The 26,609-nt window shown below is 44.9% G+C and overlaps 1 protein-coding gene across 2 annotated transcripts in view; it reads left to right on the top strand.

Moving 5' to 3' along the window:
* The first annotated feature begins 3,392 nt into the window (after window positions 1-3,392).
* EED (embryonic ectoderm development) overlaps window positions 3,393-26,609 on the top strand; it is a 36,633-nt gene continuing 13,416 nt past the window's right edge. For both annotated transcript variants that reach the window (XR_004371512.2, XM_032764012.2), the window contains exons 1-7: window positions 3,393-3,840; window positions 4,408-4,696; window positions 11,503-11,655; window positions 18,657-18,749; window positions 19,731-19,796; window positions 20,557-20,682; window positions 20,804-20,885. Coding sequence is in view for 1 of the 2 variants with exons in the window: in XM_032764012.2 (XP_032619903.1) it covers window positions 4,577-4,696; window positions 11,503-11,655; window positions 18,657-18,749; window positions 19,731-19,796; window positions 20,557-20,682; window positions 20,804-20,885 (640 nt within the window). In the remaining variant the exon portion in view is untranslated. The remainder of the gene's footprint in view (window positions 3,841-4,407; window positions 4,697-11,502; window positions 11,656-18,656; window positions 18,750-19,730; window positions 19,797-20,556; window positions 20,683-20,803; window positions 20,886-26,609) is intronic.

Genomic DNA, 26,609 nt, shown 5'->3' with positions numbered 1-26,609 from the left:
GCTGTTCTCAGTGGTGGCAGAACAAGAAACAATGGTCCCAACTTGCAGTGGGGGAGGTGTAGGTTGAATATTAGGAAAAAAATATTTCACTAGGAGGGTAGTGAAGCACTGGAATGGGTTACCTAGGGAGGTGGTGGAATCTCCATCCTTAGAGATTTTTAAGGCCCAGCTTGACAAAGCCCTAACTGGGATGATTTAGTTAAGAGCTGGTCCTGCTTTGAGCAGGGGGTTGGACTAGATGACCTCCTGAGGTCTCTTCCAACCCTAATCTATGAATCTCTGATTAACCTGCCTATGTCTCAGTGGAACTAATTGGGGGTAGATACGAAAACACTGCTAATAGTATACAGAACCTTCATCAGACCAGTTACGGACTATGACTGCCATGCTTTTGAGTCAGCATCAAAATCAAAACTTAAACAATTAGATTTAATATGTAACCCTTCTGCCCCTCTGAGTTGGCAGCAACAAGGGCTGGGTTCAGTGTCCAGGGGTTCCGTTTCAATAACACAATGCAAAACCAGCTTGAGCCCCTGTAGTGGGCTGGCGTGGCTCCCCTCCTCCCTGGAGAGGGTTGAGCCCCGGCGGAGGCCAGAGTGGGCGGAGCTACAGAGCCCTGAGCCCGCCCCTCAAAGGGTCAGGCGGCGACCTGGAACTATAAAAGCAGGCCCTCAGAGCTCAGTGAAGCCCCAGTGGCTGGAGAGAACAGATGTCCCTCCGGGAGCTCGAAACTGGGAGACTCAGGCAACCCAGGGGAGCCACCCAGACTGGCCTGAGCTTCCCCGCGCTCGCTACCAGGAGGAGCCGCCTGAGCTTCCTCGTGCCTGCTGCTACCCGGAGGAGCCGCTGGCGCTACCGTGGCTGAAGTATCCCGAGGAGCTCCCGGAGCTACCACCCAGCCCCGGTCATGATGAGCCTATGCTCCTGGACCCCGCTGAGGCCGACGTTAGGACCCAGGTAGGTCCCGAGGGGGAGTACAGAAGCAGCCCGGGGGCAGCCGACCCCAGTCAGGCTGCGGAGGTGCCGAAGCCTATGTCAGTGTGTTGCGGCCAGGATCCCCACTGATGGACCAGCGGAGTGACAGCCGCTGTTAGGGCCCGGGCTGGGATGCAGTGGAGTGGGAGGGCCTGCGTCTCCCCTGCTACTCCACTCTGGGGTGGCAGACTCCCCCTCCCCCTGGCCTGAGGAGGCCGATAACTGCTACCGCTGCTCAGTCCTGCCCCAAGGTCTGAGATTACTGACTCAGCATTTGCTGCCCCAAGGGCTGGGCCTCTAGACTGTTGTTGTTGCTGAGTCCTGCCCCAAGGCCTGAGCCTATTGACTCAGTGTTTTTGCTGCCCCACCCTGACCAAGGGTTGGGCCTTAAGCTATTACCGTTACTCAGCCCTGACTCAGACCTGAGCTTACTGACCCCATGTTGCTATCCACCCTGACGTAGGAACCGGCGCCTCGCGGTTGTTATGGCTCAGCCTTGCCAGAGGGCCTGAGCCCCTCACCCGCCAGGCGGGCAAGTACCATGTGGACTGCTGGGGTAACTTCCCGGGCCAACCGGAGCAGAGTGGGCCGATGTGGCTCCCCTCCTCTCTGGAGAGGGTCGAGCCCTGGCACCCACACGTGTACAGCCCCCACCCAGTGACCTGGGACAATTACATACCACCACCACCATCCCCGGGCGCCTCTTGCAAGTACGGAGTACGAGTGTAGCAAAATCCTTTTAATAAAAGAGGGAAACAATGCAGCATCACATTGGAGAAACACCACAAATTGGATTCTAACACAAACCATAAGCAAAAAAACCAATCCACCTCCAAGTACGTTTGGCAATGTCCTTTTCCCCCTTAGGGTCTTAAGTCCAATCACCCCAGAGTTCAAAAGTTTATCTGCAGCGTTTTACCCCACCCCAGCCTGGGTGGAAATGGGGAGGGGCACACACAGGGTGTTAAGGGGCACCTTACGTGGGCCGGGGCCAACTGTTCCACCTCTCCATGGAGTTCTGCTGCAGCCTTCACGACGACTGGCTCCACTCCACCAGCTGTGCTGCTCCTCCAGCCGACCAGTGAACTGCTTCAGCCGTCCCCGTAAACTGCTTCATTCCACTCACTGTTCCATGGGCTGCTCCAATATGCTGCAAACTGCTCCGCTCTGCCAGCCGCTTAGCGATAGATTTTCAGGCTCCCCCACTAGTTAACACAGCACTCAGTGATCTCAGCTCAGTAAGCTTAGCTCTTTTAGTGATTTCAGCTCTTAGTGATTTCAGCTTGTAGTAGGGAAGCCCTGGTGCTGGTGCTCCATTAGCCCAATGTGAATTCAGGTCAGCAGCCTCTAGATGGGCTCCTAAAGGAATTCAAAATTATAGCTCTACTCTTTAACAGTGGAGAGAGGAGGCTGTGTAATTGGTGTTCCAAGCCCTCAAAAGGCACCCATACCATCACATACACACACCAGTCCCCAGCCTCTCTCCATTCACTGGATTTTGGCACCCATGTCCCTTGTCTAGTAAGTGCTACTTAATGGATAGTGAGACATCTCTGTCATAACGCAGTCTCATAGTTCCTTATTCACATAATCAAGGTGACAACACTGAATTCCTTCTGCCCCAATAATCAAAGAACTTGGGGGTCCCAGAGCTGTCAAAATAACCATCCCAGGCTGCCGTGGGCTAGGTGGGGTGGGTGTGCCAATGCAAATACCTGAAATTCCTTTCCACACTCCCAATACTTCACCACCAGCTGTCAGGGTAGAGCTCATCCTGACTCTGCTTACAAATACAAGCCCAATTGCATGTGTTGCATTTATTACAACACCTATATGTGTGCTACAGATAGCTTCTAGTGAAATACCAGTTACACTATGAAACTACAGAACCTAGCTTTCTGGGCCAAAGGTAATGGTAACTGCAATGATCAAAGACTCAAACAAATCTATGAGGATTGTTGGGAACTCAGTAGCTGATTTACAGCATATGATGTTAGAACTCCACATGCCATTTGAGTTAAGGCAAGGAAAAGCTGAATGAAGCCAAAACTTTCAGTCATGGGATAATTAGCTATGGATGGAAAGTCCAAACATAGATTAAGATTTATTTCACAAACTTACAGGTGAAAAAGAGGCGTTAGTTATTAAGAATGAAGGATTCCAGTATATAGATGAAAAGTGTAGTCATTTTTGTCAGATATATAGAGATGGGTCCCAAAAAGAAGAGAACCAGGAAGAAGAGGGATGGAAAAATTGGGAATTAGTACATCTGAAAGATTATCTGACTACATAGCTATCATGACAGCCAAACTAATAGCAGTAATGCTAGCATTAAATTGGATCTGGGATGTATGCCCAGCAGCAGTGGTCATTTTTCCAAATTCAATTTCAGGCCTTATGGCGATCAAAAAGAGTGTCTCAGTATGTATAAGTGATTTATTCAATGCAGTTATTTCTAATAGCAGAGTGAGTACTGATGGGGATACACATAGAATTAGCTTGGATTCCAGCACATATTGGGAAAACAGGGGACAAAATGGTGGACAAAGCAGCTAAAAATGCTGTAAGAAATGGAAGGATTGATGTAGAAATACCCTTAAGTGAACAAGAATTCAAATACCTAAAACAAATTTAAAAGAGAAATGTAAAAAAAAATTAGGATTAATGAAAAAAGAGGAAGAAAAAAATTTGAATTATGCTCTACAGTTAATGATTATGACGCACTCCAGGGTCTGCATAGGACTAATGAAGTGCTTTTGTTTAGAGTACTAATTGCCTATTTTATTCTTTTCTGAATAAAACAGACACAAAGATGGACTATGTGCACTCTGTCAGGTGGAGGAAACAAATGATCACCTTTTATGGGTATGTAAAGGCTTTCATTTAAAAAATGGAAAAGCTTTTTGAGGAATATAAACATCTTGAGGTAAAAAAAATACATGTCATTTAATAAAAATGCGGGGGAAATGGAATATTATGAATAAGGTGCTGATACGTTGTCAGAAAGACACAAGGCAGCATGAAAAGCATAGAAACCGTGAAAGAGCGAGGAATTCCAGTTTCTGGCAGCTATAGGCCATTCAGTGAAGACTAGTATCAGAAGGGTAGCTATGTTAGTCTGGATCTGTAAAAAGCAACAGGAAGTCCTGTGGCACCTTAAAGACTAACAGAAAAGCTTATGCTCCAATACATCTGTTAGTCTTTAAGATGCCACAGGACTCAGTGGCTCAGTGAGGCTGTTTTGTCATAAAAATTAGAAAAGGGGAGGGGGGAAGTTTTGCCACTAAAGCACAAACCGTAAAAGGTATTTAGGCTCCTGCCAGCCATTGAAATCAGTGGAGGATGAGAGACTAAAAAGACCGCTGAGATTATCTGAACCTGCCTATAGTACCCATCCCACCTCTCTCTCTCTCTCTCTCCCCCCCGCCCCAGCCAGCTCTAGCAGCCGCAGGATCCAGGGGCTAGGCTGGATTTTTCAGCAGTGTGGCAGCTCCCGTCACTAAGCTGTCAATCTGCTTTGCGGCGTGAGGCGGACTCTTTACGGCGGTGCGTCGGCCCTGGTCCGGGCGCGCTTTACGGTCCGCGGCGGGGGGCGGGGAAGATGTCTGAGCGGGCTGATCCCCCGGCGGCGGCGGGAGCCCGGAGCGAGATGCCGGCCAAGAAGCAGAAGCTGAGCAGCGACGAGAACAGCAACCCCGGGGACCTGTCCGGGGACGAGAACGTGAGTTGGGAGCGGGGCCCCCAGGGGAGCCGGGGCTGGGGGCAGCCCGTTACTGGGGGGTTCCCCGCCCTTAATACGGGGAAGCCCCTGCCCCTGAGGCCTTCTCCTCCCCGGGGGGATCCCCCATCCCTCTCATGGCAGGGTCACCCCATTGCCGGGAATTGCCCCAGTGCCCCCCCGACCCTGGGGCCTTCTCCTCCCCAGGGGGATCCCCCATCCCTCCCAGCAGGCGGGGTCACCCCATTACTGGGAATTGCCCCAGTGCCCCCCCGACCCTGGGGCCTTCTCCTCCCCAGGGGGATCCCCCATCCCTCCCAGCAGGCGGGGTCACCCCATTACTGGGAATTGCCCCAGTGCCCCCCTCCCCGACCCTGGGGCCTTCTCCTCCCCGGGGGGATCCCCGATCCCTCTCATGGTGGGGTCACCCCATTGCCGGGAATTGCCCCAATGCCCCCCCCCCCGACCCTGGGGCCTTCTCCTCCCCGGGGGGATCCCCAATCCCTCTCATGGTGGGGTCACCCCATTGCCAGGAATTGTCCCAATGTCACCCGCCGACCCTGGGGCCTTCTCCTCCCCAGGGGGATCCCCCATCCCTCCCAGCAGGCGGGGTCACCCCATTACCGGGAATTGCCCCAATGTCCCCCCTGACCCTGGAGCCTTTTCCCGGGGGGATCCCCCATCCCTCCCAGCAGGTGGGGTCACCCCATTACCGGGAATTGCCTCAGTGCCCCCCCCCCCACTCTCGGGCCTTCCCCTTCCCCAGGGGGATACTGGGAAATCTCCTCAAGTAGCTTGGGATTTTTCCCTTAACTGAAGGACCCCACTATAATATATGGGCATGGAGAGGTGGGGGACCCTCCAGCAGTGAGGAGGTTCTGGTATTTGTGTCTTAGGTTGCATCCACTGTGGTGGTGGGGGAAGGAGAAGGCTCTATAGGGCTGTAGGACCAGAGTCCTCCTTCATCTCAAAACAGTGATGGGGAAATTTCTGTTTGATGTTCCCTGCACTCTAAACAGGGAGAGGGTATTTTAGGTCTGAGGGGGCTCAGGAGATACCGCATTCCTAAATAATTAAGTAAGGTGGGGCTGGGAGATAGGTAGGCACCTCTGAGGTAAGGTGTGTGAGGTGTAGAGGTAGAGATTTTTTCATTTTATAGTCTAAATGGTTAATCAGTTTCTAGTAAAACATCTTAAAGTGAAAAATCAAACACCGTGTGTGTGCGCGCGCTGTGTCTCTTTTTAAATCTTGTACTGTGGAACAATATGTTTTGCAATATTCCTACATACATGTAGTCTTTTGATGAAAGGAGATTCTGTTTGAGAATGTTTTAAAATTAAAGTTATTATAGTGGAAGAAAACTCCACTTTTGTGGCAAAAATTTATCACCAAATATGTGCCTCTAAAGAGACAGTCCTAATATAAGAACAAAACAAAAGCAAATGATTGGCTGCAACAGACCTGTTGTATAATATCAAAAGGATGTGCTTAAAATTATTATACAAGCCAATACCTAATTCGTACCTAACTTGTTAGAATTTTTTTTCTTTTGCTTTTGTACCATAAGTTACATTCTGGTCATTCATTCACACAATACAGTTTGCAAGTCTTTTCTGTTAGACTGTTAAAATTAAATTGTGAGGTCCCAGTTCTGCAATGAGCTGTGTTGTTAGATTTCTGCAACCAAGTGTAATGCATTGCAAATTAGACTTAGTAATATAGTCTTCTATAAATGTGAAGTCCGTATTTATTGTAACACATGTACAATATTTGTATAGTGATTTAAGTACCAACCATTAAAATCTCTGGTAATATTTATGTAGTTTAAACTCTGAAATAATAGGATACAATACTAAAAAGTCCTGTGTGTATCCCTGGTCGGTCACTTCTGCTTTGCCCCTTTTTCTCTCTACATACAGGCTCCTGCCATGTCAAAACAGTAGTTAAAATAATAAGTCATACTAAGAATATGTGGGCAGATGGCCTTGGGGGAAGTAGCAGTGAAAGACTTAAATGAAGGAGATCTTGGGGCAGAAAGGGAGAGGAATCATTTCCAAGAGGTAGAAGCAAAGTAAGGGAAGGCAAAATTTTGTGGGAGGAAAAAAGACGGAGTAGTTGGGAGAGAAGATTGGGTGGAGCATGGGAGGCAACAAGAAATGTGGAAACAAGCAGGAGCAGAGCTAATCAGACCGCTGAAGGTAAAGATAAAGAGATTGAAACCTGAATAGATGAAGAGAATAACTGTATCAATCCCCCATCCCCCGCAAACTTCACTAATTTTCATCCACTCTGATTTCAAGCACCTTATCTTCACCTTCAGGGGTCTGAATAGCTCTGCTCCTGCTTTTGTCTTCACATTCTTGTTGCCTCCAGTGCTCCACCCAGTCCTGTCTCCCAACTGCTCCCTTTGTCTTTTTTCTCCCACCTTTGCCTACCTTTCATTCTGCTTCCAAACGAACTTTTTTAAGGGTATGTCTACACTGTCCATGTTATGGCAGCAGCAGCACTGTGAGGTGAGCAGTGTAGACATGCTTTATTGCTGGGGGAGAGCTCTCCTAGTGCTAGTACCCCCCCCCCCCCCCAAATGAGCGGCGATAAAGTTTTAGTGCTGGAAGTGGCAGTGTAGACACAGCCTAAATAGGCTTAGGTATGTCTGTGCTTGAACCGCTGCAGCTGACTAGCACACTAGTAGTATAGACACTTAGGGCTTCTCTGCACTGGCAATTAATAGCGCTGTGACTTTCTTGCTCGGGTATGAAAAAACACCCCCGTGAGCACAGCAAGTTGCAGCGCTGTAAAGCGCCAGTGTAAACAGTGCCCCGAGCGCTGGGAGCTACGGCCTGGTGGAGGTGGTTGTTTTTAGAGCACTGGGAGAGCTCTCTCCTAGCACTGCACCACGGCCACACAAGCCATATTAAAGCACTGCCACGGCAGCACTTTAGCGTTGCCAGTATAGACCAGCCCTTACTAAAGTGACAGAAGGGCTTTTTCCATTGCTGTACTAAATCCGCTTCCTTGTGAGGCGGTAGCTAGGTCGACAGAAGAATTCTTCCATTGACCTACCGTTGTAGACACTGCACCTTAGATTGGCGTTGTGTCTCAGGAGAGTGAATTTTTAACACCCCAGAGTGGCGTAGGAAGGTCGACCTATCTAGTTTAGGCCACCTCTAGTTTACACTTAAACTGTAGGCTGTGTCTACACTATGGACTTTACAGTGGCACAACTGTACCACCACAGCTGTACTGCTGTAAGGTCTCCTGTGCAGCTGCTCTATGCTGGCAGGAGAGACCTCTCCTGCTAGTATAGTTAACTCACCCCCCATGAGCAACAGTAGCTGTGCCAGCGGGAGAGTGTCTCCTGCTGACATAGTGCTGTCCACAGTGGCCCTTTTATTGGTGAAACTTATGTCAGGCAACAGTGTTTTTTTTCACAACACTGACTGACAAACATTTTGCCGACAAAAGTGCTAATGTAGACAGCACCTTAGATTGACAGAGCTCTGGCACTCAGAGGTATGAAAAATCCACACTCCTGGCACTGCACTTAAGAATGGCCATACTGTGTCAGACCAGTGGTCCATCTAGCCCAGTGTCCTGTCTTCCAACAGTGGCCAGTGCGAGGTGTTTCAAAGGGAATGAACAGAACAGGCAATCATCAAATGATCCATCCCCTGTTGTTCTCTCCTAGCTTCTGGCAAACAGAGGCTTGGGACACTCAGAACATGGTGTTGAATTCCTGTCCATCTTGGCTAATAGCCATTGATGGACCTATCCTCCAGGAACTTATCTAGTTCTGTTTTGAATCCTGTTAGTTTGGGCCTTCACAACATTCCCAGGTGAGGAGTTCCACAGGTCGACTGTGCACTGTGTGAAGAAGTACTTCCTTTTGTTTGTTTTAAACCTGCTGGCTATTAATTTCATTGGGTGACCCCTAGTTCTTGTGTTATGTGAAGGAGTAAATAATACTTACTTACTTCACACCAGTCAAGATTTTATAGACCTGTATAATATCCCATCTTAGTTGTCTCTTTTCCAAGCTGAAAAGTCCCAGACTTTTTAATCTCTCCTTAAATGGAAGCTGTTCTATACCCCTAATAATTCTTGTTGCCCTTCTCTGTACTGTAGCTGTGCTGTCTGGAAGATCAGTGGAAGAATCACTTGAGATGGAGTTCCTACAGCAATGCAAAACCCCCTTCCGTCACTGTAGTCTGTGATTTCTCTATGGGGTTATAGCAACATAGGCCGTAACTATGTTATAGCATAGATGTGGCCACAGCGCTCTCCCTTTCTGTCCCAAACCCAGTTTGCTTTCTCCAAGCCCATCTGCCCACACGTTCTTAGTATGAATTAATGTTTTAATTATTATTATTTTTTTAGGTCTAGAGTCAAATCTTGCAGTTTCTGTTAAGTTTACTCTCACTGATGCCAGGTATCTGTATGTTTGCAAAGTGCTTCCTAGCATCAAAAAGCAGGCAGACAAAACTGACATGTAAAAGTGTGCTGAGAGCCTGAGTACTACAGCAACTGAAGATGGTACTGTATCTAACTACTTTGCAGGAAGTCTTGCCTGAGTAAAGGTTGTGGGATTTAGTCTCTGTAGTGTAAACTCATTGTATGTGCGGGGGGACTTTGTCTTCTGTGTTTGTAAAGAACCAGGTATGCTACATAAATTCAATGAAAATACTAGTGAAAGCTGCACATAAGACAATCTACATTGTCTTAACTCAGATATACTATCTTTGCTTGCTACTGTACCTTTGCTCTGCATGCATCTATGTGTCAGTGTTGCTTGCTTGCGTTCAGATGTTACCAGGATTATTCCGTATTACAGAAAACATCATTTTGAGGCATCTATAAAATGTATGCTTTACAGCTCATAAGGTCTATTACAATTTTAACATTTGTCGGTGAGGTATAGATAGGGGAGGAGGAAAAGCCTCTAGTTAGTGTTGTTTTTTTCAGTTGATCATTCAGGGAACTAGCAAGAGTGTGTGGTATTTTTGGTTGTCTTTGTGTTTCATACAACACATAATTTTAGTGGTTAGTTTAACAGAGTGCTGTGGTGTCAGCTTGAGGATAAGGAATAACCTGAGGATTTGGGCTCATGATGGAGGAGAGAAGAGGAGACCACTTTATCCAAGAATCACAAAAGAGGCTTCTTGGGGGACCAACACTTAAAAATTGTACTGACATGGCTCTGCCAAGTAGATTGTGATCATGTAATATTGCATAAACTATACTGGAATAAGCATTCTTATACCGATATAACTACATCCACACCATACTGACAAAATCCGACTAATGCAGACCAGGCCTATTTTTTGACAAATCTACTGGAACTGGAATTTCATTAAGTTTAGTGGGGGTAGGAAGATGGAATTAAAGACCACAAACTTCCTATGGTTCAGAAGGGAAGCTGTCCTTCAGTCACAGAGATTGCAAGCACATGCAGTATTTTTGGGTACCATATTGAATTTGATAATGTTCTGTATATCTGCTGGGCCAGGGATTTTATTCAGCTCCATGGAGGGGAGAGTTACCATAACTTCTCCAAGAAGTAAAAACTGTGGGGAATGATTGCTGCAGTCCCAGGGATTGTAAACAATTCAAGAGGTAGTGCCACTCCCTGGGTTGACTTATATATACTGGTTCAAATGGGTATCAGAAACCCAAGGAACCAAAGAATTTCTGGCATAAAAGGCTGATATTTAACCTAATATGGGTGGGGCAGGGGAAGGAAATTTCTTTCCATCTCAACAAATGGACCTGATCTTTGATCCAAGGGGGTCTGAACACTACTATGTACTGTGTGCCTTCTTTGAGACGAGCACGGGGTCAGGGAGATAAAGGTGCAGTTACCCTGAAACTGTGCCCCGTTCTAGGGGGGGAAGATGGAGGGAATGGTTCCCTCTGACTTAGGTGATTCACTTATGACCTGGCTTTCAGAGGTATTGAGCTGCTGCAGCTCTTCAGTGGGAGCTGTAGTTGGTCAGTACCTTTGGAAAATCAGGCCGTTATTGTCAGTCTTTTGTGTCCGCTTAGGCAACTTCAGAGGTGTTGTTGGGCTAATCTGTTACTGTTCACTTTTATTCCTGAATACTTATTGACACCATACAGAAGACAGCACTCTTAGGAAAGCTATATTTCTGACAGGAGTTAATTTATAATAATTCTTTGCTCTCAAATATTCTTTTCATTATAAATATCACAGCAGTCTTTACAAACATTGTTTATTCCTGTAAAATGCCTCTGAGGTAGATAATTACCATCCCTTTTTTTTTTTTTAAGACCGTTTCCCTATCCTGAAAAGGTTTAGTTTCTATTTCTTATCTAACCAAATTCCATGTGGTGAAATGAGAAATTGAGTGTCATTTAGTCTCAGTACAGATAGCAAATTTGTTGGTAAGAGTAGGAGGCTAAGCAATGAAAACGTCCCCCTGCTTCTGGAGTCCTCCTAGAGTCTTACAGTTGTCTGCTCTCTCTTTGACATACCTGAATCAAAACAATTAAAGGGCTAAAGTTTCTGACTTTGGAAAGATGACAAGTAACATAATATTTCCTGAAAAAAATAAGTTTACTACTGCACTGGACACAGCTGTCTGACCTTTCAATATCTCTACAGACGAATGCTGTTCTTATTTAGAAAATCTATAACATTTTTTTTTTCCCCTTTGCATACAGACTTTAAGAAAAAAAAGTTTCAGAGAGTATTCCTATTGATGGAATAAAAATGTAAAAGCAGCTAGTTTTTCCATTATTTGGGTTTCATAAGTTAGGTACTGATATCTACCCATTTTGTATATTTTCAGGATGATGCTGTTAGTATAGAAAGTGGTACGAACACCGAACGCCCTGACACCCCAACAAACACTCCCAATGCACCAGGAAGAAAAAGCTGGGGAAAAGGAAAATGGAAATCCAAGAAGTGCAAATACTCCTTTAAATGTGTAAATAGTCTGAAGGTAAGGCTCAAATAGATGAGGTTGGAAACTGGACACTAGTTGTGATGACCGCTTTGGTTTAGAGACACTATCTGATATCTCAGCTTTGCTCATGCGTCAGAGGAAGGTGATCCTTTTTCTCCCTTTCTCTGTCCATCCAAGCTAATTATGCAATATTGTGCAGATACTATCGTGATGAACACCACAGAAATAGTCGTAATTAAATGCTGTATTTGGAGTGGAGATGTCATTCATGATCTTTAGGGAAATAGCTTATGCCATGTGGTATGAAATATGTTACCCATCTTTGACCTATACAAAAGTGTAACAAGACTACACTTCAGAGTGAAAAAACACCAAAACAACTTAAAGGAATGGAATTTCACATTATCTTATAGAGATGTGTGGAGCAGGATATTTCTACCTTCCTAGACTTGCTTTCCATTACTTTTACTGTTTTTACACATTTGCCCTCAAGGAAACCATGAAGTGTGTCTATTACTCACTGCTGTAAATTTTAAACGCTGTTATGACTGAATCTGAAAAACTACTCTAAAAATATTTTTTAAACACTTGTGTAGGAGCTCCCTTAGGTGTGTTTAAATGCCAAGAAAACAAAAGTATAACTTTCCAAATAAAGCAAACCTTCATTTCCTGTTTTTGCGCTATTTATATGTAATATTTTTTACAAATTAATTGTCAAAGTCCCTTAAAAAGTAAGTAAAATGTCTTTTTGGGGGGTAACTATTTTGAGAGCTCAAATCAGGAACTGAATATGTATAGACATAAAGGTTAAGCAGTAAATAAGTGTGTGTGTTGGGATGATTTATGGCATATAGATTTTTCTGAGAAAACAGTTTCTTAATGTAAGTTGTCTGAGCTGTTTTGACACCTTGCCTTTTAAAACAAAATACTATCTTTATTTACCTTCCAAGACTGCAGCTGAGCATTGTATGATTTTCCTTGTAAGAGTTAATATCATTGCAGATGCATTTCTGTTTTTCCTAAACTCAAACTCAGATTTGGACAGATAGGTAATTTTTTTTTTTTTTTATTTTTTTTATTTTTTTAAATACAATTGTCATGATTACAGGGCTGAGTGCCCCTCTGTCCCCGGTTCGAATGACCTGAGTCCTCCAGGCTGTGCCTTAAACTCTTACCTGCTTCAGAGTGGTATTTCACAATTCTCCCTGTTTCCCGGGGGATAGCTCAGTGGTTTGAGCATTGCCTGCTAACCAGGGTTGTGAGTTCGTCCTTGAGGGGCACTTAGGATCTGGGGGCAAAAATCAGTACTTGGTCCTGCTAGGGAGCAAGGGGACTCAGTGGCTTTCAGGTCCCTTCCACTATGGTTAGTATATCTCCATATATTATTTTATTATTTGGTCTTAAAACTTGCAAAGAAACTGCAGTCAGAGATGCCTGAAATGGAAATAAGGCCTTGGCCACATTTGCAAGTTAGAGCACATTAAATCAGCCCGGTCACCGCCTAATGTCCTGAGGTGTCCACACTGGCAAGGCACTTAGAGTGCCTGGACTTGTGCAGCTGGAGTGTTCCTGGTATCCACCTCCACAAGAAGCATAGTGCTACTGTGCCCCGGCTGAAAAACTGCGTGTGATTGGCCTCTGGAAACATCCCATAATCCCTTTAGTCAAGTGGCCACTCTTGTCATAGACTCAGACTCATAAGTCAGAAGGACCAATATGATCATCTAGTCTGACCTCCTGCACAAGGCAGGCCACAAAACCTACCATACACATTTATATAACACCCCGAACCCATGACTGAGTTATTGAACTCTCAAATTGAGATTTGAGACTCAAGCTGCAGGGAATCCACCTGCAAGCGACCATGCCCACGCTGCAGGAAGGCCCTAAGGGCCTCTGCCAATCCGCCCTGGAGGAAAATTCCTTCCCACCACCTATGGCGATCAGCTAAACCCTGAGCATGTGGGCAAGACTCACCAGCCAGCACCCAAGAAGAATTCTCTGCAGTAACTCAGTTCCCATCCCATTCCAACATCCCCTCACAGACCATCGAGCAGACTTATCTGCCGATATCCAAAATCCAGTTGCCCAAATTAAACTATCCCATCATAACATCCCCTCCATTATACTTATCAAGCTTAGTCTTAAAGCCCGCTAAGTCTTTTTCCCCCACTACTTCCCATCGGAAGGCCGTTCCAGAACTTCACTGCCCTATGTTAGAAACCTTCGTCTAAATTTCAAGTCTAAAACTCCTAATATCCAGTTTGTACCCATTCGTCCTCGTGCCTACATTAGTACTAAACTTAAATATATTCCTCTCCCTCCACCTAACGTTAATCCCCCTGATATATATTTATAGAGCAAGCATATCTCCCCGGAGCCTTTTTTGGCCAGGCTGAACAAGCCAAGCTCTTTGAGTGCTCCTTTCATAAGCAGAATTTTCCATTCCTCGGATCATCCTAGTAGCCCTTCTGAACCTGTTCAGTTTGATTCATCCTTTCTTAAACATCGGACACCAGAACTGCACACATATTCCAGGTGGGGTGCTCACCAGCGCCGTATTATAACGGCCTAACACTCCTTCTCCTTGCTGGAAATACCTCGCCGGATGCATCCTAACACCGCATTTGCTTTTTAACAGCCATATCACATGGCGGCTCATAGTCATCCTGCTATCAACCAATACCCAAGGTCTTCCCTCCTCCGTCGTTTCTAACTGATGCGTCCCCAACGTATATCTAAATTCTTATTATTATCCTAAGTGCATGACCTTGCACTTTTCGCTATTATATTTCATCCTATACGATTCACTCCAGTGTACAAGGTGGTCCAGATCTTCCTGAATAGTATCCCGGTCCTTCTCCGTGTTAGCAATACCCCCCAGCTTTGTGTCATCAGCAAACTTTATTAACACATTCCCACTCTTTGTGCCAAGGTCAGTAATAAATTGTCATTGATATCCCCTTTCAAAGCTCTGTTTCTGACAGCAGCATGCTTGTCTGGGACAAAGAAAACCATCTGAAATGCTGCTGTTGCTGCTGCCCCGAGGCAGGGGTTTGTGTGTGCGGGGCTGATGTCGAGGTTTCCCCCTGCTGCTGTCTGAACTTACAACACACACTCTCTGCCCCCCCCAAAACACACTGTCTCTCCCCCCACATACACACAACACACTCCGTGTCAGACTCTACCACCCTGAAAAGCACGCTGCAGCCACTTGCACACTGGGATAGCTACCACAATGCACTGCTTTCTCTAGCATTGCAAGAGCTGCTGATGTGGCCATGACACTGTGCTTGCAGCTGACAGTGTAAACATGTAGTGCTTTTCCTGCTGCTGTCTCCGAGGGCTGGTTTAACTCCCGGCACTCTACATCTGCAAGTGTAGCCATGCCCTAAGTAACATTCAATTGCTTTTGGCATGGTGTTTTTGGGGCTAGGGAAAGTAGCTCAGAATGGTGAGATTGTATCGTTATGCGTGTCTGGGATGACGACCAGTGGCTTCAAAACTTTTGGATGTGGTAAGCCACCTTCATGCAACTGTGCTGAGCTTTCCCCAGACCAGTTGGCTGCGAACCAGTTTGGAGTGGGGATATCGACCGTTGGTGCTGTGATAACTCTTGTATGCAAGGCCATTAATTGCATCCTACTGCACAAGGCCGTGACTCTCTTGGTGATGTGCGTGACGTTTTGGATGGCTTTGCAGAAATGGTTTCCCTAACTGTGGTGGGACCCACCTTGGCACCAAATACATAAATGTAAGGGGTACTTCTCCATGGTTTTGCAGGCACTAGTGGATCACCATGGGCATTTCACTGATAGTAATGCTGGATGGTCCCGAAAGGGGCATGACGCTTGTATCTTTAAAAACACTGGCATTTACAGAAAGCTGCAAGTAGGGACTTGCTTTCCAGGCCAGCGGATCACCACTGGGGAAGTGGAAATGTCCACTGAGACCCAGCTTACCCATTGATGCCATGACTCATGAAGCCATACACTGGAAACCTAGATGTCAGTAAGGAACATTTCAACAACAGGCTGAGTAGGTGCAGAATGACTGTGGAATGTGCTGTTAGAGGGCTCATTCCTTCACCCATTCACTTCCCTGGTCCTCACATGAATAAAAAGCAGCAATACCTGAAGTCTGAAGGTGCAAACAATTAGATGTTTATTGGGGTGAACTTCCAGCAAACAATGATTTCAGTTTCCTTCCTTAGTGTCCCCTTCACAGCTCTGACACCACAGAGCCTTGCCTGTGTCCCTGTTCCCATTTCCTGCCCCCCTTTAGCAAAACATGATTCCCACTCCCCCGTCCCTTACTTCCTGATTGACTGCAGACTATATAGTAAAACTTGAGTTCTGCTTAGCTATAACTTAACCAATCGTTTTACTGAAATGTAACTAACCAATCATATTGTAGCATAATTATCTAACCAATTATATCCCACCACCTTACTTGGTTTACACCCAACAAAATTAATTACACAGCAGACATAAACAATCACAAAACCAGACAGGGAAATGGGGACTACAGTGACTGAACAACAAAGAAATGAGGATTTCACACCCCAACTATTGATAAGTGAGTTCTTGCCAGGCAGGATGCTACCAAACTAAGTTTCCTATAAATCTTCTAGGCACTTCCCTTTCTCTGGAGGTGATAGATATTATCAGGACTGGATTGTATTCCTAACAGCCCAGTACCACCTTATTTCAATGTGACTAGTTTGGAATGTAAGGTTGTGACCGTATTCTTCCCAGCCTATGGCTGCCTCTGCTGCTTAGCCAGAGGCCTTAGCCTAAGAACAGGGCCTCAGACTGTCACAGTAAGAGAAGGCCCTTACACCGGCAGACCGTGATTTTGTTTCTTTCTTTTATACCTCTATAACTAGCTAAATGGTAAGAATACACCTACATTCTTAGAGTATAGGCCTTTGCAACAGGCCTGAATATCTATATCCTAACACGTGCATTTGGCCATTTGAAAGCATGCTGGAGATACTCGTACAGTAGACTGGAAATGAGTGAGGAAAATATTCCCATGGTTATTTCGGCGTGCTGTCCTGTATATAACATTTGTGAGGGGAAGGGCGAAAGGTTTACTCGTGTGGAGGCTGAATACCTGGTTGCTGAGTTTCAGCAGCCAGATTCCAGGGCTATTAGAGGGGCACAGCATGTGGTAGTTAGGATCTGGGATGCCTTGACGGCAAAGTTTGAAAATGAAAATCATTAAACTTTGCTGCTGGGCTTTGGAAAGGAAGTGTTAAGAGCATGTGCAGTGCTATATGGTGGTTCTGTCTGTAATTTCAGTGAAGTTGACTTGTAGCTGTGATGACATGTACAGAAACGTGAACACACAAATAAAGCTTGCTTCTTTTTGAAAATTTTGTGCTTTTATTTTTAAAAAAGAGAACTTCACATGCACATATATCCATCCTCAATAATTGGGGAGGTGGGGGGGCTGGTATACCTCACAGCTGTGCATAACTCCAGCTGTTGTTTGACAAGCTGTCCTGGGGCTTTAAAGGGGGAGGGGCAGACGTTCATTCACCTGGCATCAGAACAATGGAGGTGCTGGCCAGAGTGGTCACTTTTGGCACTGTGGGATAGATATCCTTCAGAAGCCAAAAGGTGTTTACACAGGAAGAATGTGTCTTCACTTTCACATCACTGCAAAAAGAACAGCGGTAAGAATTGTTCGCCTCTTGTGAAGGTGGTTTTCTTTTTGCGGTGAAACTTATGAGTTTCACCACAAAAAGTCATTAACCTTTTGTTAATTTTGCAGATTTTGTGCAAAACAAAAAAAGGGGACATTTTGCGCTTTAAATGGCAAGTGTAGACATGCCCTAAGGCTTTATTCTAGAGCAGTGGTTCCCAAACTTTAACAACCCATGAACTCCTTTCATGAAAATATCAACTCTTGTGAACCCTCTCTTAAAAATGAATATTTCCAGGGATTTTCTCTTACCTGAGCATCAATGATAGAAGCAGTGATCTTGGAAATGTTTTTTTTAATGACACTGTTATTCCATTATTGTTTATCAATACATTATTAATGTTATTACTTTATGAAAATGGCAACACTCTTCCAAGATTTCACCTCTGTAGCTCATATCACTTCGATTGAGCCTCCTACATGTCTCATCAGGGAGTACCAGACGTGAAACAGCATGAAGGTATTTAAGAAGCCAACTCCAAATAAAGAGTTCCTCCCACAAGCATTCGGGTCTTGAGCATTCCAAGCAAAAAATACACGACTACGACAAAGCTTAAACTTGTTCTGGAAGAAAGTCATGGTTACTGGGCTTGGGCTGCTGGCCCCGGTGCACCACGGGGCCTCTGCTGCTGGCCCCCACGGGGGTTGGGATCCTTAGGGACAGCTCTGCTTCCATTACAGAATTTTTTTTCTGAGAACCCCCAATATATTTCACGAACCCCAGTTTGGGAACCACTGCTCTAGAGAGTTGTACGAACTTAACTGTACTTGTCTAGTTAAAGTGGTAACACTTCCCCCCACCCTGTGGCCAATGTGGACACAGTTACTCCAGTGCTTTTTGTCTATCTCCATAAGGAATAAGGTATGATAAGGCCCTTTATACTGATATAACTGCATCCCAATTAGGGGTTGTATTAGATAACTATTGTGATTTTTAAAAAACTGATACTGGCACAAAATGTGCGTGGACCAGACTTTAGACCCAGAGGTTGTCTTGTCCAGGATCACAAAGCAAGCAAGTAGTCAAGCTGCAGATAGAACCAGTACATAAGAGGTGGTGTTTTTTTCACTTTGCCTTTAAAGCTTTGAGCAGAGGAGCACATTTTTATCTCCCCTGAAGACGAACAAGTTAATGTGCTGTACTCTTTTTTTAAAGAGCGAATATATTGTGTCAGAATATATAAATGGCTATAAATGTGGTGCCTTTTTATATGGGAAGAGGTTGTACAAAAATAGGCTCCTTTTGCCACAAATCATGAGTTTCTGAGAAATAATGTCTCGTCTCCATTCTCACGTGTTTCCTTGACCTTATTTTTCCTTTACAGGAGGACCACAGTCAGCCATTGTTTGGAGTCCAGTTTAACTGGCACAGTAAGGAAGGAGATCCCTTAGTGTTTGCCACTGTAGGCAGCAACAGAGTGAGTAATATGCTCAATTTTTGTCTAATCATGTTGCCTCTAAACGTGGTTCTGTTTCTGTGTACCAGTTTCTTCCTCCTCCAGTCTGGTTACCAGTGTTCAATATTTAAAATACTGTGGTGGTGGTTTGTATTCCATTTTTCAAGGCTGTTGATGCCTGCAATTTTAAGATGGGTGAATCCAGTGCATTGTAGTGTGATGGTACGCTTCAGCAGTTTGAGAACAAGGCTCATGTTTTACTAAAATTCCTTCAGTTGTGTAGAAGTTAGAATATCTATGAAAGGGAGACACTAACATTCTTTTCAGGTAAAGTGTTGGTTCTCAGATATAACATGTTTAAAGGCCTCAGTGATGTACAACAGGACGAAAGAAGCATCTTTATTGCTGTCAATGTGCCAAGTACTGATAATAAGTAAAGATTAGTGGCCTATATGGGATGAGTTAATGGATTCTTGGTGAACAGACCTTCACTTAGCAGCAGCCTTAAGAAATAGTTAGCTGAGAGCGTTCAGAGCAACCCATGCAGTATCAATTTTATGAGTAAATAAGAGAACTTCATTTTTCCAGGGTTGTCAGTTTTTCCAGGTTTATCACAAGCACTTACTAATGTAGAGGAATAAGTAACAAGGGCCATGGTTCTTTGCAAAGAAATTAAACCAGACAATAGAATGGCTTGACAATATCGAATAGAAGTAACAAGTTAGGTTTGTGATAATTGTATTAATTTCAGGGTATGATATAGCCTGTCAGCAGCCTTCATTCCTGGGAAGTGCCACCATGAGGAATGTTTAAATAAGTCATTAGTCTGATAAGACACGTGAATGCTTTTGCATTGAACCACTTAAACATTCAGCTAAGGAACAGATAGTAGATGGGACTTGTGTAGTAAAAGAACAAGACACCGTTCAGTTTGCACAGATGAATGTGAAAATCCTACATTATATTGCCTGAAACTAATAATCCATTAAACCTTTTTTCCAGGTTACTTTATATGAGTGTCATTCCCAAGGAGAAATCCGTTTATTGCAGTCTTACGTGGATGCTGACGTATCCTTCTAAAGCAGCTGGTCATAAAATGTTGGTTTTTTTTTTAATTAGGACTAATATGAAAACATTTGTTTACTCTCTTGATGTGTAACAATTGAATTACTGTCTGTGATAAAATACTGTAAACACCTGTTGAAAAGGAACATTCTTCACTTCAGATCCAAACTCCTGCCTGTATCCCACAAATTTTAGCTTTACTTTTCTAATATTACAAATGCAGAATCACGAAACGTGTTAAAATGATTCTACATAATCTTATGCCTCCCAGCACTAACACTTGTAGAACAGGTTTCATGTTTGTAGCTTCTGCAGTCTTCTAGCACCCCTATGTAGTAGGTCGCATTCCTATTTTACTGCTGGGGCCAGGATAGGAAATGGGAATTCCTGCTCCCAGTCCTGAGCTTAGGCCACTTACATGGCTAATAAATTATTGTTTCACCTTCATCTTAGTCATTTAGTCCCACCATATGAGTCCTTTTGAAGAAGAGGAAAGAGCTGATAGATCAGAGAGCATTTCAGGTGTATGGTGCAGCTTGAGGAAGCAAAAAAAAAAAGCAGCAAGGAGAGAAACAAGCACAGGAAAGGGAGTGGAGCTGTAGTAAGTTTAGAAATCAGAACAAAAATCTGCTTATCTTTGGTCATAACATTAGTGAGCTCGTCTACAAAGCGGAAATTGTGCTTCTAAACAAATATGAATACCTTATTCTCTTGAAGGAAACTCTAAAGCTGCTTCTGTAGTCCTTAACATGGCACCTGTTAGGCAGATGAGAACTTTTATACTTGTGCATGGACCTATGATAGCAATACAAGTCACCCTCTTCTGGCTGTGGCTGGGTCAAGGGGTATTATTAGGATAATTAATCCCATTACAATGCAGTGCATAAAGGTGAGTGGTCACAGCTTCCAACTGCAGATTGCAGTTTTCGACAAAATACTTAGAATAGATACATTGTAAATTATCTCAATGTGAGAGAGGGAAATAATTTTATGTTTGAAATCTGTTCTAGCACTACGTGGGTCATGGAAATGCAATCAATGAACTGAAATTTCATCCCAGGGATCCAAATCTTCTCTTGTCTGTAAGCAAAGGTATGAAAGTTGAGCTTATTTTTTTGTTTAGGGACCATTTACTTAATTTTTTTTTTTAAATACCATGCATGTGGTCTTGGGTGTGAATGAGTCGCTAAACCCCACCAGAACACAAAGATTAATGTGTGACATTTTGAGAATTGAGGTGGACAGGGTGGGTGAGGTAATATCTTTTATTGGATCAACTTCTGTTGGCGGAAGTGACAAGCTTTTGAGCTTCACAAAGCTAGTCTTCAAGTCTGGAAGAGATAACCATAGTGTGTCAGCTCTTATTCCAGACCTGAAGAAGAGCTCTGTGAAGCTCAAAAGCTTGTCACTTCCACCAACAGAAATTGATCCAATAAAAGATGTTACCTTACCCACCTTCTCTCTCATTTCCTGAAACCAACTTTAAGCATTGAAACTTTAAATCAAATTTACTCTGTTAATTTGGATTTATATGTGGGTGAAATCCACTGCCTGTATTAAACATAACTGCATCCATTGGTCCAAAGGACTGCAAACAGTGTCTTTGTGGATAGAAAGAAAACATCCATGGCTAGGTGTGACAGTTGTGCAAACTGTTGGGCATTGATGGAGCTTTGTGATTATCATTTAAATTTGTTTTTATATGCTGAGTTGTCCTGCCACCTAGTGGTATTGATTACATGGTGCACACTACTTTCAGTATGGGAAAAAAATTCTGAGCTTGATTCTTCTGTCACTTACGAGTATAAATTAGGAGGAAGTGAAAGGAGAGGGAGTTTGTATGGTCTTGATTAGACTATCCAGCCACTCATAACCTCTTAAACTTGACTAACTTAAACCAAGACTGTGTGCTCACAAGAGTGAAGCTTTTCAAGTGCTAGAGTTAAAAACTTATTTTGTTCTAAATGCAGAACACCCTACAGTTGTGCAGTGTTGTGGCTGAGACTTCCCAGGAACAAGAATCGAGAAACTGAAAGTGATTCCTGCAGCTTTGTGTATAGTGTGATGTAGCTGTGCGAACCGTAATTTTTTGAGTTTATTTTGCTTTAAAGAAGGGAAAATTATGCAGTAGCACTTTTGTATGATCGTTGGATCAAATTTTGCCTCCCAGACAATGATTTGACAGTAGTAGCGATGGAGGGCCAAGAACTCTCAGCCACTTCCAATATAGATAAGGAGAGAATCGGGGGGAGAAAGGGGAAACAAAATGCAAATAGTCTGACACATCCGTCTTATATTGTACTGTACTTTAGTGGAACCATAAAATCTTCTTTCGGTTCTTTCTAAACCTGATGTTTTTAAATGTCAGTGGCTCTTCATTGAAAATTGGCACCAAATTCTGTCTTATGAAATAGCTAGACATGTCCTGCTGACTTCAGTGGAAGTTGTATGTAATTTATGGCCCATTCCTGCCCTCAGTCCACAGTGTATTAAACTTTTTTTGGCTTATCAGAGCACAAAATAATAGTTGAATACTTTAACGAGTGAAAAGCACCCTTTTTCCTGCATACTTGGATAACTCAAATGATTGAAGGAATTTTTAGCACACTCTCCAAAATACAAAATCATTGAGCTGAGAATGAATGATACATTTAACTTTTGGCTGAAATGTATTTATTTTTCCTTCCCCTACCCCGGGAAATGACTTAAGGCAGGGGTGGGAAAACTTTTTGGCTCCAGGGCCACATCGGGGTTGTGAAACTGGTATAGAGGGCTGGGTAGGGAAGGTTGTGCCTCCCCAAACAGCCTGGCCCCCGCCTCCTCCCACTCCCTCCCTCCCCGACTACCGCCCCCCGGCCCATCCAACCCCCTTGCTCTCTGTCCCCTGACTGCCCCTTTCCTGGTCCCCCCCAGACCTAACCACGCCCCCGAGCGTGGACACCAGAGGTTAAGGTAATTTAGCACACTGTTCCCCACCCCCCCTTTTCATAACCCAATTCTATTTTTCGGGGTTGGCAACGCTGGCTTTCTGGGCATAGGGTAGCTGCCGTGCGTTTTGTTTACGTGAGCCCTGCAGGCTGGAGCCCTCCGCTCCTATGTGGCGCAAGTTCAGTTGCCCAGCTTGGCAGCTGCAGGGTGGTCATGGCGGACAGCACTGTGGCCGGGAACTGAGGGGCTTCCTTTGCTGCAGAGCGTCAGGTAATATAATGGGCCTGTATTGGTCATTCTAGCCCTTTTTTGTAGCGCTCCACTTTTTGCATCCTTTGTTTTCTCATTATAGCGATATTTGTGGTAAAGGCATTAGTGTGGGGGTCTGCTTACAACGGGCTTAGAAGAGAGATTATAACACTAAAGTATCGAAGGCAGCAGAGCTGTTGGTCTTGAACATAGTTTGTTCGGGATGGGCTGTAAGATTGCATTATGACAGGATTTTTTGTTTGGGTGATGAGTGTTGTAGTGGGCTTTTGGAATGTGACCTTTGGTTTGATGTGTTTATCGACAGTGGTAATGGCAGAGCAGGACCTTTTGTAGTGTAGCTTTTTGGTTGTTGACTGCGTGTGGTTGTTTAGGTTACAGGTTGGTTATTTTACTGAGTAGTTGCTGTTCTTTTTTAGTTGACACAGTGCCGGGGAGGTGCCCCTTTCTGGTAGATGAGTTGGTTAATTTTGCCGGGCATTGGAGCGTTTGGTCCTGGCACTGTGGTTGGTCCTTTTTGCAGGTTTCCAGATTACTGTGCCTTCAGCAGCTCCACTGGTTGTTGTCTCGGGGTGTGTGCCCATTGTTCCACCAGACCCTCGTGATCTAATCATCTGGGGGTCAGCGTATTGGATTGTCTATAGTGGCGCTCTCTCTGGTGTCTGCTTTGGGTGTTATGGGAGGGAAGAGGGGCAGGCCCACTCTACTCTGGATCCTGGCCGGGACCCTCTGAGCGCTTTCGTGTTCCTTCTCTCTCTCGCTGTCTGTTCTGGGCTTATTTCTCCTCAGCGCTCTGCACCTTGCCTAGGCCTTCCTTTCGGTCTGTGGCTTGGCGGCTACCGGCTGGCTCCTTTCTGCTCAGGCGGTTAGCACTTCGCTTCCACGGTGCTAGCCTCCCCCTTCAGGATTGACTTCTTTTCAAAGCTGGACAGATGGACTTGCTGCCCGCTCTGGGCAGCCTTTTTTTAGGGCTGAGCCCGGCTTTTTGGCTGTCTCACTTGGTCTTGATTGGCTCAAAGCCTCCCTATTGTCCCTGTCTGTGCAGCTGCCCTGGCTGCCCCGCCGCTTAGCTCTTGGAGTGGGGCGTCGCATACTGAGGTTGTTGGTTCTTTTGATTTACGTTTCGAACGCCACCCACAAGCTGCCATTAGCTTGTGATTGGCCAGGTTGCTATGCGGTGTGGAGGGTTTTTTTTAGAATGATTTTGTTAAAAATTTTTATTGGCTCTTAATTGCGTTGAGAGGCATAGCTACGACGGTGGTTTGGTTTGTTGGATTGGGTGGTTTGGCTTTGAACCCCCCATTCTAACGTGCTAGGTTATGTTCTTTCACCTGTAACTGGTTTCAAGGGACCAAACTGACGAGGCATCAGGGAACTGGATTTTCAGTTCAGGAGGGGATGTTTGACTCCTGTGCTTTTTTGTCTGTCTCTCGGTTAGAGGTTTTTCTATCTTCAGCTTCTAATCTTCAGTTTCACGTGTGTGGTACAAGGTAGCAACATAGGTAGTTGTATATGTGTTTGTTTTGTATTTCATGTGTGTTAGATGCTGGAATGTTTAATTGTATCTCTTTTTGATAAGGTGTTTTTATATTGTTTCTTTTAGCATAGCCCTTGTGTATTGTTCAAATTGTACGGTTTATTTTTATTCTTTTTCTTCTTTTATATTTCGTTTTCTTTTTAGATTGTTTTGAGTTTTCTTTGTTGAAGGTAGGAAGAAGGAGGAGACTTCTCTTTGTGTTAGCTTGACTAGGTTTGATCTGGCTGCTCGTGGGGAAGGTAAATTGTCCTCTGGTTTCGTTTTCAAGGGATTGGAGGAAATCTCTGTTTACAGGGTGGGAAATTGGGCGGCGTAAGAGCAAGAAGGGAAATGGTTTTATTTCTCTTGTTTTCGAATCAGGGGTTATGGGTTCCTGGGGCCAGGGAGGTTTGGGACGGTGATACGGCCTGTCATCTCTTTGATGGCGTGAGATAGTTAGCTGGTATTAAGCTTGAGGGGTTTATGCAGGACGTTTTTTGGCGCTAAGTCGTTTGGGAAAGCTTTGATAGACCAACTTCTTGTGATTCTGCTTTTGAGTGGTGGGTCTATCTGTTGTGGCACTCCTGACTAATACAGTTCGTTTCGATGGGTGGTGCAGGGAGGGAGCCAAGACGTGCTGCCAGGCTGTGTAGTCAGATTGCGACCTTGGGTGTGGGTGTTTTTGGGGCGGTGTACCCATTAAGTTCAGGTGGTCCAGTCTGGGGCAGCCGTGTCTTGGTGTTCTGTCCATTCACTGTGTTTCTGTTGGGGTTGATATATGCCGCTTTGACGGATCTTTGCGTACATGTACCAGGGTCGGATCTCTGGGTCTGCTTAGGTGTTTGCCGGGAGGATTAATTGGAGTCAATTTGTTACCTAAGGTCAACTAGCAAATGATTTATTTTATGCATTTCCTTTTGTTTTAGGTAACCCATGTTGGCATTTTCTTGCACTTTTTGCAGGTTTTGTATGGCCATACTTTGACCTGATTTCCTTCTGTACATTCCCAGAGGGTCGGGTTAAGAGGGTGACTTTATCAGGAACGTTTGCTTGTGAGTTAAGGTGATATGTCACTTACCGTCGGCCTTCGGTTTGGGGTTGCTTGGTAGTGGAGGAGTTGATGGTTCCTGGATGGGTGGGGCAGCTTGATCAGGATCGACAAAAAAAAAACTGGATTTCTAAAAACCGCCTTTTTTTTTTTTTTTTTTTCTTTTTTTATTTTTTTTTTTTTTTTTTTTTATTGTTTTTTTTCTTTTTGGTTTTTTTTTCTTTTTTTTTGCGAACGAGACGACCTGGATATTCTTGAAAGGGTTAGTGTTCAAGTGGCACGATTGGCTGTTGCACAGAAGGGGGATGTGTTTGCGCGGGGACGTATGGTAAGCATCTGTTTATCGTACTGTTACTTTGAGAGGGTAGGGTTGCTGCAGTGCGGGACGTCATGCACATGTCTCTCTGCAATTTTGGAGCTAATAAAAGACTGTCGGAATCGATTGATTTTTGACAGGGTGCTTTTTAAGCCGTGAGCTGTGCCTCCTCCTGAATAGTAACACTTGTTATTGTGGGGACGGGAGGTCGTTGGACAGTGTTCGTGTCCCAGATTTTGGCGATGCCTCTTTTCCGTGGTTGTAATGTGGCTCAGGGATTTATATCTGCTCGGCAGTTTGGAGGCAAGGGGGGGGCATGGTCTAGGGGTCTGGAGTAAAGCTTGGCATTTCTCTTACTCAGTGTGAGTAGGGTTGGCGTGGGTGAATACGGTGGCTGTCGTTGGTTAACAGGGCTATTTGGGCTTGGCAGGCCAGCTTGCCCAATTGCCAGTGTCCTTGCCATGGTAGTTCATCTGGTGTCCAAGCCATAAGCCTGAGGTAATCAACTCAGCTCCCCCACTCCCGGTATCTACCCCTGCCACCTTCATGGTAAGAGGCATGGCAGTTTTTCTGCGCTTAGGATCCCTGCCCCTTGCTGTCTGCTTGGCCGGGCCCGGGGCGGAGGTGGGACAACTGTCAATAACAACTGGGGAGGCCGGAGCCTGTCAGGGGCGCATGGGGGCGTAGGGGTCAGGAGCAGTCAGCGGGATGGGGGTGGATGGGGGTGGGGTCCCAGGGGGG

Source organism: Chelonoidis abingdonii, chromosome 1, assembly GCF_003597395.2.
Source record: "Chelonoidis abingdonii isolate Lonesome George chromosome 1, CheloAbing_2.0, whole genome shotgun sequence".
NCBI lineage: Eukaryota > Metazoa > Chordata > Testudines > Testudinidae > Chelonoidis > Chelonoidis abingdonii.
Note: the sequence above shows the minus strand (reverse complement) of the source record. Positions and strands in the feature narration are given on the sequence as shown.